We start from the raw sequence: 13,414 nt of genomic DNA on the forward strand, positions 1-13,414 counted from the left end.
CCCCCAGCCTTCTCCAGCTGACGCCCCGCCCTCGGGCAGTTTAGAGGCAGCTTGGGGAGGGGGGCCAGGGGCTGTTTGGCAACGGAAATGGGTGGGCTGGGTGTGGCCTGGACGCTGAGGCCTGGGGGGGTGGTGGTGGCTGGGATTGGGGGGAGGGATGAAAACTTAATCAGCGCTGAGAGGGAGCTTCAGTGAGAAAGGACAGAAATAGAGCCCCATGCCCCCCCTCCCACCCCCTGCAGAGGGTGAGGAGGCTCCCGAGGAGGGTGGGGGTTGGTGTCAGGGAGGCCCCCAGAGGGAGCAGGAAGGACACAGCTGTGTCCCGCCCACTGCCGCCTTCCACCTGGACAGAGGAGGCCCATCTCTGACCAGTGGGGGCTGGGCACTACACAGCTCAGCAGGTAGAGCTCAGAAACGAAAGCATCAGTAGTATCTCTTTCTTTTTTTTTAAGTTTGGAAATTAGAGCATCTTCCAGCCTGGTTGTGCTGATCTGGGCTGTGGAGAGGCCCCCAGTGATGGCCTGGCCTAGGTGGGGTGACATTTCATGTCTAGCGTCAGCAGCAAGCCCTCAGTTAACTGGTCATAAAAGGAGAAGTCGGCTTTACAAAACAAGGCTAGCTGGACAGCCCCCGGGCGGGCCAGCCCTGTGTCGGAGGAGGGGGCAGTCAGTCCCTGCCCCAAGGATGAGGGCTGCGGACTGGACATTCCACAGAAAGCAGCCTTCCCTCGACGCCCTCATCCTGTCCCCCGCTGGTGGCACCTGCTTCTCGCAGAGGTGCAGGGCTCCGGGCACGGAGAGCTCGGCTCCAGGCCGCCCAGCCAGGGGCGGCACTCACCGTGGGCAGGACCCTCCAGGCTCTGTGCTCAGTGGAGCCGGGAGCCTCAGTCAGAACTGGGCGTGGTCCACCTCATCCAGCCAGGAGGCAGGGCTGGCGGGGAAGTCGGGGTAGCCCCCGCTGCTCCCCGTGGACAGGTCAGAGCTAGGTCCGTTCCCTGTCAGCACCCGCATAGGCGGAGGCCCCCCCGGGGCCCCTGTGGGTACGAGGCCCAGGCCGGTATCTGGGTACACCAGGCTGGAGAGGAGGGGCTGGGGGCCAGGGAGGCCCTGCAGGGCAGCCGGGGACGGGGGGACACCGTAGGGGCTGCTAGGGCGCAGCTCACGGTATGGCTCTGGGCCCGCCAGGCCTCCGTGCTCCAGCGGGAAGCTGCCTGGGGCTCCCGAGGGCTGGCCCAAGGCCGGGGTGGGCTCCCCCAGGCTGCCGTAGAGACCGTTCGCAGGGCCCATCTCGGCCATGGATGGCTCTTCTGCAACGGAAGCAGAGGGTGGCGGTCACTGCCTGCTCTCCTCCACGTCACCCAGCAGGTCAGCGCAAGTCTCTCTTGGGCTCCCACTGACCTCTGTCCACCCCTCCACCCCTGCTTTTGTTCAGCTCGGTCCCTGCCGGCTGGCCGTCTAAGGAGTGGGGGTTCCCTGATGGGATGGTAACAGAAACAGCGCTGTCTGAACCCAGGGCTCCAGGGCAGTCCCCACGGCCGCCTGAGGAGGGGTGGCTCAGACACCCCCACCTGCGTTTTGCAGACCAGTTACTGGAGGCCCAGAGGGGCTGGGTGAGTAGCTTAAGTTTACAGCGCAGCCCCAGTCTCTGGATGGATGGGTATTAAGGATGGTTTGGGGATCCCCTGGTGCAGGACAATGAGGTCATGGGGTCCCACAGAGGAAAGGGGGGCCCTCCCATCACCAAGCAGCCAGGACTTTTCAATCACCCCCAAATTGTGCTGCCAACTTTCCCAAAAATCACCGCAAGGTCAGGGAGCCCGACAGTGGGTCTGGACCCCTCTCCCCATAAGAAAGTTCACTAGAGGATGGGGGGGCACAGGGGTTCTGTCCCCTGTCAGGGAAGAGCAGGGGTCCTGAGTAGCACGCCTACAGGGCTTAAGGAGGGGGACAAAAATCTACAAGTGAATTAATTTTAAAAAATAAAGCTAACGAGGGCACTGACTAGGAAATTCACATTTGGAGGCACCCCGAAACCAGCCAACCCAAGGTTCTTCCGGACCCGCGGCTGCCCGCGCTCCACGGTGCGGGAGTTGGGGTCCGCGAGGCGGGCAGCGGCCGCCCCTGGCCCGCGCGTACCGGTGAAGGAGACCTCGGCGTCGCTGTCCTGCGCCTCTTCCTGGACGCTGTCCTTGTCCGACTTGGAGCCGCCGCGAGCGCGCTTCATGCTGCGGAAATACTGGCCCCAGCGCTGCCGGCCCGCGTCCTTCTTGAGCCTCTTCTCCTTGGCCCGACGGTTCTGGAACCAGACCTGGGGAGGGGGGTGCCCGTGAGGTGCCCGTGAGGTGCCCGGCCCGGCCGGCGGGGTGGCCGCGGGTGCGCGCGGGCGGCGCGGGGCGCTGACCTGCACGACGCGCATGTCCAGGCCCGTCTCCGACGAGAGCTGCTCGCGCACGTGGCGCGCGGGTTTGGGCGACGTGTTGTAGGCGCTCTTGAGCGTCTCCAGCTGCTTGGCGGTTATGGTCGTGCGCGGCCGCTTGGCCGTGGCCTCCGCCTCTGCGCCGCGGGGGAGCCGTGAGGTCGGACCTGCTTCTCCGGCCGCCCGGCGCCCGCTCCCGCCCGTTCCGCGCGCTGGGACTCGGGGCCCCTCAGCTCCAACCCCCAAGGACCGACCGCCCGGGCTGCGCGGCCGCAAGGGTTTCGCGGGACGCGCGGGCGCTGGGGACCCGGGAGAGAGCCTGGGCCCGGGCGGAGGGGGCGGCTCCGCGGCCTTGGTTAGACACTCGCGGCCCCCGATCGCGGGCGCCTCCGGGCTCGGCCTCCCACCGGCAGGTGCCAGCTCCCCGGTCCTCTTTAAGAGTGTGGGTAGAACCGGGTTTTCACGGTCAAGGATTTAGAAAGATAATTCAGACGAGGGGCGATAACTGCCAAATTCCCACCGGCCTTACTGCGCTCCTGAGAGAGGCGGCCGCAGAGACCCCAGGCCCCGGCTTCCCCGGAGCGGGTCTGGGAACTGTTCCCGCCCGGCCCGGCCCCGAAGCCCGGGGTGTGGGTGCCCGCAGCGCCCCAGCCGGGAGGGGAGGCGCTCGAATCCGCGCCGGGTGGTGAGAGCACTTCCCCGCGGGCGCTGGCGGGGGGACCCCTGCGCGCCCCCCAGGTCCGCCCTCAGGGGCGCCTAGCCCCGCCCGGGCGACCGTCGCCCTCCCGCTGACCTCGCTGCTTGGCCGTCTCGTAGTCTGCCTTGCACACCAGCCGGCTGTCCTCCATGAGGTAGAATTCGTCGCCCGTAGCCAGCTGCCGCTTGCACACGACGCAGGCGAAGCAGTGCAGGTGGTACACGAAGTCCTGGGCGCGGCGCACCACCTGCGTGGGTGGGATGCCCAGCTGGCACGCGGCGCACTTGGTTCCGAAGCGCCTGCGGGACGCACAGGGCGCGGCTGAGCGCGGCGCCGGGGCGGCTCCTTCGCCGCGAGCGGGAGCAGGAGCCTCGAGCGCGCACAGCGCCGGGCGGTGCCGGGAGGGAGGCTCGCGGGCTCTGCCCCTGGTCGCCGGCCCCGAAGCAGCGGCTCTAGAGCCCTGCAGAGTACGGAGAGGCGACCCCAGGGTCCGGGGAGCGCAGTGTCCTCCGTGCGTCACCGGGAACGTGAACGCCTCAGAGGCCTTAGCCCGGAAGGCGACCTTCCTCCCCCGGCATGAAAGACGTAAACAAGACCAAAACTAAGAGGGAGGAAGTCCAACGGCTCTACAAACGTGGAGTTATCCTTTTTATCGACGGCTTCCACGATTTAAGAAGAAATTAATTACGTAAAATATATAACGCGTGGACGTGCGAGCCGCACCCAGCACCCACGGAGAGGCCCCGGCATGCCCTGCTTGGGTGACAGACAGGTCTTCCGGGGTTTCCTGGCTTGGTCGTTGGAGAGTCGGGGTCCCCAGCGGGTGACCCTCCCCACCCCAGCCCCACCGCGTCCCCGGCTGGCAGCCAGGCTCACTTGAAGAAGTCGTCCTTGCAGTACACGCTCTCCCCGCGGCTGAAGCAGCGCTCGGCCAGCGGCGTGTGGCAGTCACTACACTTGAGGCACTTGCTGTGCCAGTGGCGGTCCAGAGCCCTGAGGATGAAGCGGTCCAGGATGTGCTGGTCGCAGCCGGCACACAGCGGAATCTCTGCAAGGGGAGGGGCCGCGATGGTCAGGAGCCCCGGCCAGCAGAGCTGGAAGCATCCGGACACCTTCCCACCCCAGGCCCCAGGACGCAGGGCTGCGGAGCGGAGCGAGACCCCCTGCCTTGCACATCCTCTTCCCCGGCCAGCGTGAGGGGGCCGCCTGGCTCCCCGAGTGTAGGGAATCCCGGCAGGGACGCTGAACAGCCAGCCTGCAGCTAAAACTCAGGGAAACTGAAATAGGGTTAGAAGTGTGCCCGAGAGCAAGAAGGTGCCAAGCCATTCCATTAGGCCAGATACCATTAATGACAAAATAGTCCCAGTGTGTGTGTGTGCGTGGGTGTGTGGGGGGAGGTCTCCCTGCAAAACGAGGTGCACGTTGAGTAAAATGAAAACCCGGGTGCTCGCCTGGAGGCAGAGCTGGACAAGGAGTCCTTACGTTACCTGGAGGCCAGGCACACGGGCCCCGGAGCACCCACCACCCACTCACCCTCATCACCTGCACAATTAAACATCTGGTGGTGAGAGGGAGGCTCCTTGTGTCATCCAGCCCCAGGCGTGGCCCAGTCTGCAGGTCAGCAAGGTAAAAATGAATGCCCTCCCCACCTTTGGACGGCCACGGGGGGGGGGGGTAACTTGTAAGAGGACTGGACAAATGGACCCACTGTCCTCACACTCAAGCATGGGTGCCTGAGCACACAGTAGGCGGTTTGCCCTGCCACACAACAGCCACGTATACACCAACATCCGGTTCTCTCCGGTCCTGCCACCCTGGAGCCGCAGGCCTCGGGCAAACCAGGCTGGGGAAATTGAGAGGTGGCCTGCAGGAGCCCTGGGTCCACGAGGAGCCGTACAGGGTGTTCACGGGGTGAGGGCTGCCTGTTAACTCAGAGAAGATCTCCCAGAGAGAAGAGAGCCGCGAGCAGCAGCTGGTACCTACGCAGATACGGCACCCACCTCACCGTGCTCACCTGGCTGGCCCAGGAACCCTCGGCTCCAGGCCGGCCGGCAGCAGGTGGGAAGACGGGAGAACGACCTCACTGGGGCGACAGAATCGGGATCGACCTCCCTCCCGCCACGGCGGGAGACCCGCGGAGAACGCGGTCCCGTGTGGGGCAAACCCGCGGCCCCGGGTGAGGACTGTGGGGATGCGCTGGGTGTCCCCAGCTCGCACCGTGGGTGGCGATGGCAGAGCGGCGAGGACAGCTACGTACAGAGGACGGCGGGACAGTCCCCGTGCAGCGCTATTCAGCACCGCGGCCCGGACAGCGCCCCGGCCGTGCCCGCCTTTCCCCGCAAGTCCGCCTCCGGCAAAGAAAAGCCGCTCGCTCCCGCCGCGCCCTCGCGCTCCCCGCCGAACCCTGGCGCCCCGGGCCTTACGCTGCATGGCGGCTCCAGCCTCGGCGGGGCCTCCTACCCTCAGCGCCGGTGGGGCCCAGCAGAGCCGTGCGCCCGGCCGCCCGGCCGCCCGCCCGCTCGCTCCCGGCCAGCTCTCCGGAGCCGGCGCCCGCGAGCCCGCCTCCCCGCCCGCCCTCCCGCTCCGCCCTCCCACCCCTTCCTCACAGCCCCTGCGGCCAACCCCTCCCAAGAACCGTCAGAAAATAAATAAATAAGTGGGGAAGGCTGAGACCCCACAGCCTGGGTGTCACCCCTACCCCACCTGCCTGGTCCTGCCAGTCCCCAGCGCGCCACGCTGCCTCGGGCTCCATCCCGGGAGTCCCGCCAGCCCCGGAGCCCGCGGAGAAGGGTCCCGACTATTCCCAGGGAGCCAGAGCGCCGGAGGCGAGACCGGGGTCACCAGGAAGTTGCAGGCTTCACTGTGGAAAGGTCCGGCCGACCAGCCAGAGTGGGCCCACAGAGCAGGTGCGTGGGGGTGCCCACGCGAGACCAACTGGGGGTGATCTACGGATGAGGGTCCAGCTCCACCGTGGCTCCGACGCCTGGCTCTCTTCCCAGGAAAGAGTGACGAGTCTAAAGGGGGGCTGTCCTCTTGGGGGTCCTCCTGCCCCGTGGCACTGGGCTCCCCGCGGATCTCTGCACACTCTCCCGATCGCGGACAGGGCTTTTCCCAAACCGGTCCTGGGACCCGGAGGGTGCCCGGTCCGAACAGGGCAACGCCATGAAATACACACACCCGACAACAACGTTCCAGAGGCGCCGACGCAAACTTGCTGCTGCGGCGCCCAGGTGGGGACGAGCTGGGGCCCTCGAACCCATTCCCCCACCCCGGGTCCCCCGGGTCCCGTGGACCTCTGGGACTCCTGGGGGGGGTACCCTCTCCGGGGCAGCCGCGGGCTTCTGAGCACCCACCTCCGCGCAAGTCCGCCCTCCGCGCCAACAGCGCCAGCAGCAGGTCGCCGCCCGCCGACTCCCGACCCGGGCCCAGCTCCCCGCGCGCCTCCATGGGTCTCCCTGCCCGGCGTCGCCGCAATTCGGCCCCAAACTTTCTCGGGGCCCAGCGAAGCCACGGCCTCAGTGGCCCCGGTGGCGTCCGAGCGGCTCCCTGCGCTGCTGGGCGCTGCGCCCACGGGCCGCCCTGGGGCCCCGAGACTCGGCCGCGCGGGGGGCGGAGCAGAGTGGGGGCGGGGCTGCGGCGCGGGGCGGGGCCGGGGGCTCGGAGGCTCGCGGGGGCTTCCGCCCACTCCGCTCGCCTTTGCGCGGGGACGGGGACCCGCCGGAGGGCGGGGGCTGCCCGCGGGCGATAGCCCGGCTCTTCGCGTCCTGTCCCTGCGCTGCGGGCACGGCTGAGACCTGGACTCCAGCGCGGAAGCCCAACAGGCTGTGGAGTCCTGGGAGAAGAGCCAGGGAGGGAACGCGTTTACGGCCGCTTAGGCTCGGACTCAAGATCTGGACCTGGAACTTGGTGACAACGGCTCGTCTGCACGAACGCTACTCAAGACCCAGAGAGGGTGCGTGTGGCACCCAAGGGCTAGAGAAGCCACCAGGAGCCAGATGACCTCAGCCCTCCTGGCTCTGACCAGCTTCTGGACTCCACCGTTGGAACTTCCTCTCTGAGTAGGTGCAGGGAAGGAGAGCAACTGTCCAGAGGAAAACCCAGTGTCCTCTTCCGCTGGCCAGGCAGCAAGACTCCAGGTCAGGAGGGACCCAGCTGGGAAAGCCAGGGATCCGAACTCACTTCCCCTCCACCCTCAGCACCCCAGCTCGCATAGAACGCAGCCCCTGTGCCTGGTCTCCCAACATCCTGCCCCCGTTCAAACAGGTGAGCCAGCAGGAGCCCACCCGTCCTGCATGTAGAAAGCTGCCCCTGGCCACAGGCCAGTGCCTGCCCCCCGCAGTCACCCACAGCGAGGACACAGCAGTGTGGAACCTGGAGAGGGCAGGGGCCCCAGGAAGTGCCAGGGGACTAGCCGGTTAATGCCACCTCAAGGTCCTCCACCTGGGGGGTCCCACAGGACGGTCTGGCTTCCCCTGCTCCCCTCTGCTGCCAGCCACCAGATCTGTGCAGTCTGCTTGGATTAAAGGTGCCTGCAGCCAGCATGCAGCCCTTCACACTGCACTGTCACCCGGAACAGGGCACGGGCGCCCCAGCCCTGGAGCCCAGTGGGTGCTGAGTGCTGAGTATCGGTTGCCGGAGAGGGGCCATGTCTGGTCTGCCTGGGGAAAGGGTGGGAGGGTGGGCAGAGGGTGGAGGGGGTGGCCCCACGCGCTGCGCTCGGCATCTGGCCAGCCTGCCAACAATGCTTCCATTATTTCCCAATGCCCGGCAACTGCGTGCCCACTGGGGAAGGAGGTTCAGGCGGGAGACCCAGCCTAGGGGTTCAGGTGCTGAGCTGTTGGGCTGGGGGGGAGGTCCAGGCTGGGCTGTGTGGGAGCTGAGGAGCATGGGTGTCTGGAGGGACTTGGACCCAATCTGCACCACCTCTTGGCCCAGCAGTGCCTGCGAGGCTCCTGTTCTGGGGCTCTTGGGTCCAGGCTCCCAAATCACTCACTGCACCGTGGCGGGAGCCCGGGGCCCTCCTTTCCTCCCCTTCCCTCGTGTTCCTGTTTCCCCCGCCCTCCGAGGCCTGGCCTCTCAGACTCTCCTTGCTTCGCTGCCCTCCATGCATGCTGTGCATTCCTGCCAGTGTCCCTCTGCCTGCCTCTGTGACCCTCGCCGTTTCCCCCCTCGGAGCCCTTCTGCTCCGGCTGGAGGTCCAGGGCCTGCTGGGGCTCTTACCCCGAGTTCCGCCGAAGGTGCAGACAGCAGCGGCCGCGGGGGCCCCAGGCCTGTCTCGGCTGTGCTCGCTCTCGGTTTCTAGTAGCATTGCTGCCGCCAGGCCGGGCCGGGCCAGGCCGAGCTTGGCTGGAGAGGCTCTTCCACGATCCCCTGGCGGGTTCAGAGCACCCAAAGGCCTGCGTCCACGTCGGAGCCAGCGCGCCCGGAGCCCGTGTGTCCAGGCGCTGTCCGCGGTGCTGAAAGAGGCTTGTGCGTGCCCGCCTCCCCGCGCCCCCGCCCCCGGCCATCCTCGGTCCCCTGACCCGCCTCCTGCCTCTCCCCTCCTGCCTACGCACTTCCCCGCCCTGGGCTTGGGCCACGTCCGAGGCAGGGCTGGCTGCACGGTGAGCTCCATTCAGGCCACAGGCCTGAGGGGGCCCCTCCCACCCCACTGGACTCGGCGCAGCCCCCCCCCCCCAGGCTCCAGGTGTTGCTCAGAGGCCATGACTGGACACTCGCCTGAGAAACCACCTGTACTTACAACCTCCCCAACGCTCAACCTCCCGTGTATAAGGCCATAGCTCCACTGCCCAGGGCGGCGGGAAGGGCCTGAGGGGTGCCCCCCCAACAGGAGCTACTCAGAACTCAGGGCAGGGAGTCCTAGGACCCCAGGCCTAGCAGAGCAGTCACTGACCCTTATCATGCAGACTCGGGCTGCTGGCCAGCACTACCCCTGGTTGCCCCATGCTCTGCCCAGGTGGCACACCAAGGGGGCTGTCAGTGCCCTCCCTGGGAGAGGGGACCCGGGCAAAGCCAGGGAGGGGTGCCCTGCCAGCCTGCCCGCAGACCGGCTGAGCCAGTGTGGCCGCAGAAACTGCAGCCGACAGACAGGTCTCCCTCTGAGCTGCACACAACTACGGGCAGCCCCTGGTTACCAACGATAGGTTCGGTAGGTTTGGAAATGTTTCAATATTTATTTTACGGAAAAGTGAAAATAAATACTGTGTTAAGACATAGTTTTGTCTTATGAAGTTGCATTTAATAAATGGACCTGTTCCAGCTGACCTACAGACTCACCTTCAGAACAAACCTTACAGAACTCTCATTCGTAACAGGACGGCTTGTACTGGAGACAAGGGAGGGGCAGGAGAACCCGGAACAGTTCAGAACCGAGGCAGCAGAAGTGTTGGGTCAGAGCCACAGGTGCTTAGCCCCCCAGGCTGAGGCATTCAGGCTCCAGGACCACGGGGCGGCCAAGGGGCCCTGGCGAGGGGTGCCTGTGGCGTAGCCTGCCCGCATCTCCCTGCTGAGTGCCCACCTGCTGTTTAAACCACCCCCCCGCCCCGGGCTGTCTCCCAGAAGCCTCTGGTCCAGCACGAGAAACGCGAGAGCTTCGGGCACGCAGCCCGGAACCTTGAGGAGGAAGGACGCCCGCTCTGCGCCCAGCCGACGCCTCAGTCTCTGCCGGCTCACTTGTCAAAAGAATTCCAGTTTTTTCAAACGTTCACATTTCTTTATTTTAAAATGTGCACATCACAGTTGATTTAAATACAAAATGTTCACTTTCTTGGTGGGTAAGAAATTTCCCTGATGTTCCCATGTCAATCAGCTTCTTTTTCATCAAAATCCTTCCATTAAAAATAAATACATTTAAATTACCCCATTATTATATTCATTGTCTCAATACTTACAGCTTTAGAAAATAGACCTTAAATCTTGCGCACGGTAGCACCCAGCTCTGAGGGGCTGCGGCGGGGACCCTCTCCGCAGCTGTCCCGGCGTGCTGCCCGTGAGAGCTCTGCCCCTCCGGACACCGGACACCGTCAGTGTGCTCCCCCAGCAGTGCTGACCTCAAACTGAACTTACTCTGAACCTTCAAGACAACACTGTCACATGGGTCTGGATGGGGGATGGCGCACCACTCACAGAAACGTACTGGGGGGCAGAGAAGGACACTGGATGCCACCTAACGGCAGGTCACTGAACGGCTCTAAGCATCCTCTCCTGAGCTGTGTCCATCTGCCCGTTTTCGAGCTGAAGAGAGACAACACGGTGTCTTCCATGACTGAGGCACACACGGGCTATGAACACAGGTCCATGGGTTTTAAAACAGAAGCTTCTAGGGCTTAAAACTGTGTCAAGCAACAAGGAGCCCCTGTGGCACAGACGTGACGAGCGGGCTCAGACGGCAGGGCTCCCCCGCTGCCGTGGTCACACCCTCCACTCAGACGGGAGCCGGCTGATGACAGTGTGGAGGCGCCAGCTGTGCCTTCCCTCCAGGCTGGACCAGTGACGTGGGGACAGTGGTCTTACAATCACACCCTCGCCATCAACTGCAGCGAGGGGGCACGTCAGTCTACAACAGGCAAAGTGGAGAGAACTGCTGACCACCATCACAGTGGGCACGGGGCACAGGCAGAGGGCACACACCAGGGGCACATGCGCGGGGCACAGGCACGGGCACACACACAAAGGCACAAACGCACAGGCACAGGCACCACTCAGCTTCCGCACGAGGGTCTTGATGAAACGCCCCGGCAGTTTGCTTGTTTACATCTTCGCTTACCTCCGAATGTTCTGGGTTTTACAAGTAAATTGCTAAGATCATTACACAATCACTAAAGCCTGGGGAAGCCCACACAGGACCCTTCATAGAGCAGCTCCAGGCAAATGAAGTTTGGCCTCTGAGGCGCCCGAGAGACCACCTGGAACCACCCACCCTGGCTCCGGGCGTCTCGTTTGGCAGGAATGTGGTGGAAGGACAGGGGCTCCGGAGAGAACTGTGACCTCAGGTCGCAGGGGCTCCCCGACCTGCCCGGGAAGCACAGGCAGACAGGAGTGATCGCTCTGTCGTCACCGGAGTAACCAACAAGCAAAGGCACTGTCCCTGAAGAGCAAGACGGGCCCCACCCGCCCCTCCGACCACCAGGTCCCCTCCACGGGGCAGCGTCACTTCCTGAAAGCAGCAAAGTCACACCCTGGTGCTGCTCCGTCCGGGGTCCAGGCTGCGTTCAGTCAGTCCCCCTGGGCCTCCCAGTGGGGAGTGGGTGGGTTTTTCTCCAAGCCCCAAAGGAGGCCTTGCGGACGGGACGGGGTCAGTAAACACGAGGTGAAAGCGGCACAGAGCGTCCTGCTCCCTGGCCTGTGGAGGCCTGCAGAGTAAGACCACAGGGGTCACTCTGCTGCCGTCTGTCCAAGGTGCCCACCGAGGCAGCCAGGAACGCAGACAGCCCCCCGGCTCGAGCCCAGAGCTGCCGCGTTCACAAACCCCTGACCAGGAGCACGACGCCGTGGGCTCCTCCCGGCCCTGGGCACTCTACACAGGCGGGTGGTGATGCACAAACCCCTGACCAGGAGCACGGCGCCGTGGGCTCCTCCCGGCCCTGCGCACTCTACACGGGCAGGTGGTGATGCCGGACCTTCCACCGCGTGGACCGCACCCGGAACAGGAAGAACATCACCATCAGGAACAGGGAGGAGGCCACGTAGAACAGCACACACAGGCTCATGTCCAGGCTGGAGAAGCCCATCCCCAGGGCGGGGGCGGCCGCCTCGGCCTCCCTGTGGCCCTGGGCCCCGCCCCGGGCCAGGCGCACCCTCTCGGACAGGCGAGGGGCGGAGGGCAGCACGTGGACTGGACGCAGGCTCTGGACTCCTTGGTCTCCTGGCCTCTCCGGGGAGGCCCGGCCGCCCTGCCGGCCCTCGGCCTGGCCTGCGCCCCCCAGGGCCGCGGCGTGCGTGTGGTCGAGGTTGCCGCTGCCGTAGTGCCGCTTGAGGAACAGCAGCACCTGGCCCTCGTTCCAGCTGTCCAGGCCCCGCACCTCCTCGTGGCAGGCTGGGCAGAGGTCGGGAGTGGGCCACGGGACCTTCGGAAACCTGGGGTCCTCGCTCAGGTGACCTGGGGGGGAGAGAGGCAGCAGTGGAGAGGCCCCCCGCGCCCCGCACCCCTCCACTGTGACTGACCGCCCTGCAGGGGCCAGACGCCCCGACTCCTGGCACCCCTGCCTCTCCCGCACAGGCTGCAGCCTGTTTCCTCAGAGCACCTCAGTAAATGCTGTTTCCTCCCCTCCACCCGGACAGGTCCCCGGCCAGACGCAACCCTGCCACCGGGCTGGCCCCACCAGCTCCTGTCTGCCCAGTCTGTGCGGCCACACTCTCACCGCCGTGTGGACCTGGAGGCGTGCCCCCGCCCACGCTTCCCTTAAGGTGCAGCGGAAGCTGATGGCCCCACGGCCCCCAGAACCCCATCTCTCCCACAGCAGTTCAGGCACGGGGCTCGTGGAGGCCTCTCCGGCAGGGTAAGAACTATTCTGGGAGGGAACCCCGTTTTCCCACAGGAAAAGCTAAGAGCCACCTCGTGCAGACAGACGAGCACAGCTGCCCCGTGCTGCCCAGAGGCAGCCGCGAGCGGGCCTGCCCACTCCCTCTCATGTAGCAAACGTTTCCTCACGAAACCAAACCGCACCACACACAGGTCTAAGTAGACGTCCCCACCTCCCTGTGACACACAGAAACGGCCCCAGCACTTGACAGGTGTGCAGACATCGTCACACAGGCTGTGTGCTGCTCAAGAGGCCAGCAGGTGGCCCAGGCCCTGCCTTCTGGGGTTTGTGGGCCTCACACAGGGACCAATGGGGACCTGCTGGAGCTGAGGACAACACTGTCCAGGCAGGAAGGTCCAGGCCTGGCTTCTGGGGCCTCCAAGGAATTTGGGTCACAGCCCAGAGGTGGAGCTGGGAGACCACGGGCCCTGAGAGAGCCACAAGTCGCAGAAATCTGTTTCTACCGCAGCATGAGGCAGCCTCACCGCAGGCTTCCGAGCTGCGTGCTGCGCCCCGCCCCCCGTGGGGAGCGCAGGGATAGAGATGGGGGGCTGACACTGGAGCTGCAGACGTCCCTGCATCCAGGACGTCCACACTGACTGCGATGTGTCCCAGCAAATGGGCGGGGCTGTGCCCCTATGGCCAGAGCTGTGGCAGCAGCTCGAGTGCAGAGAACCAATTTTCTTTAGTGCTTCAGTTGTAATATGTTTCTATAATGCAGTGGATTAAGTAAAAACCAACAGTTTAGTGGTGTTTTCTATTCGCCTGTATCAAGACTTAT

General features: G+C 65.1%; 2 protein-coding genes across 4 annotated transcripts in view; both read right to left on the bottom strand.

Annotated features, from left to right (window-relative positions):
- Positions 1-251: 251 nt before the first annotated feature.
- LHX3 (LIM homeobox 3) lies at positions 252-8,534 on the bottom strand. 3 transcript variants are annotated; one of them, XR_010749150.1, is made up of 7 exons: positions 6,466-6,559; positions 3,989-4,160; positions 3,209-3,411; positions 2,401-2,552; positions 2,136-2,307; positions 838-1,306; positions 252-526 (listed from the first exon to the last, which is right to left on the bottom strand). XR_010749150.1 is itself a non-coding variant. In XM_066366688.1 (6 exons), the coding sequence occupies exons 1-6, from the start codon at positions 8,418-8,420 to the stop codon at positions 888-890; spliced, it is 1,206 nt and encodes a 401-aa protein (XP_066222785.1). In that variant the 5' UTR covers positions 8,421-8,534; the 3' UTR covers positions 252-887. The 3 variants fall into 3 exon arrangements, 2 of the variants coding, with proteins under 2 accessions (XP_066222785.1, XP_066222784.1); XM_066366688.1 differs by lacking the exon at positions 6,466-6,559 and adding an exon at positions 8,333-8,534 and having other exon boundaries at positions 252-1,306; XM_066366687.1 differs by having other exon boundaries at positions 252-1,306.
- A 1,268-nt stretch (positions 8,535-9,802) lies between these two features.
- QSOX2 (quiescin sulfhydryl oxidase 2) overlaps positions 9,803-13,414 on the bottom strand; it is a 29,322-nt gene continuing 25,710 nt past the window's right edge. The window contains exon 12 of the mRNA XM_066366686.1: positions 9,803-12,209. Coding sequence (XP_066222783.1) covers positions 11,704-12,209 — 506 coding nt within the window. The 3' untranslated portion in view covers positions 9,803-11,703. The remainder of the gene's footprint in view (positions 12,210-13,414) is intronic.

This window comes from Saccopteryx leptura, chromosome 2 (genome assembly GCF_036850995.1).
Source record: "Saccopteryx leptura isolate mSacLep1 chromosome 2, mSacLep1_pri_phased_curated, whole genome shotgun sequence".
Lineage (NCBI taxonomy): Eukaryota > Metazoa > Chordata > Mammalia > Chiroptera > Emballonuridae > Saccopteryx > Saccopteryx leptura.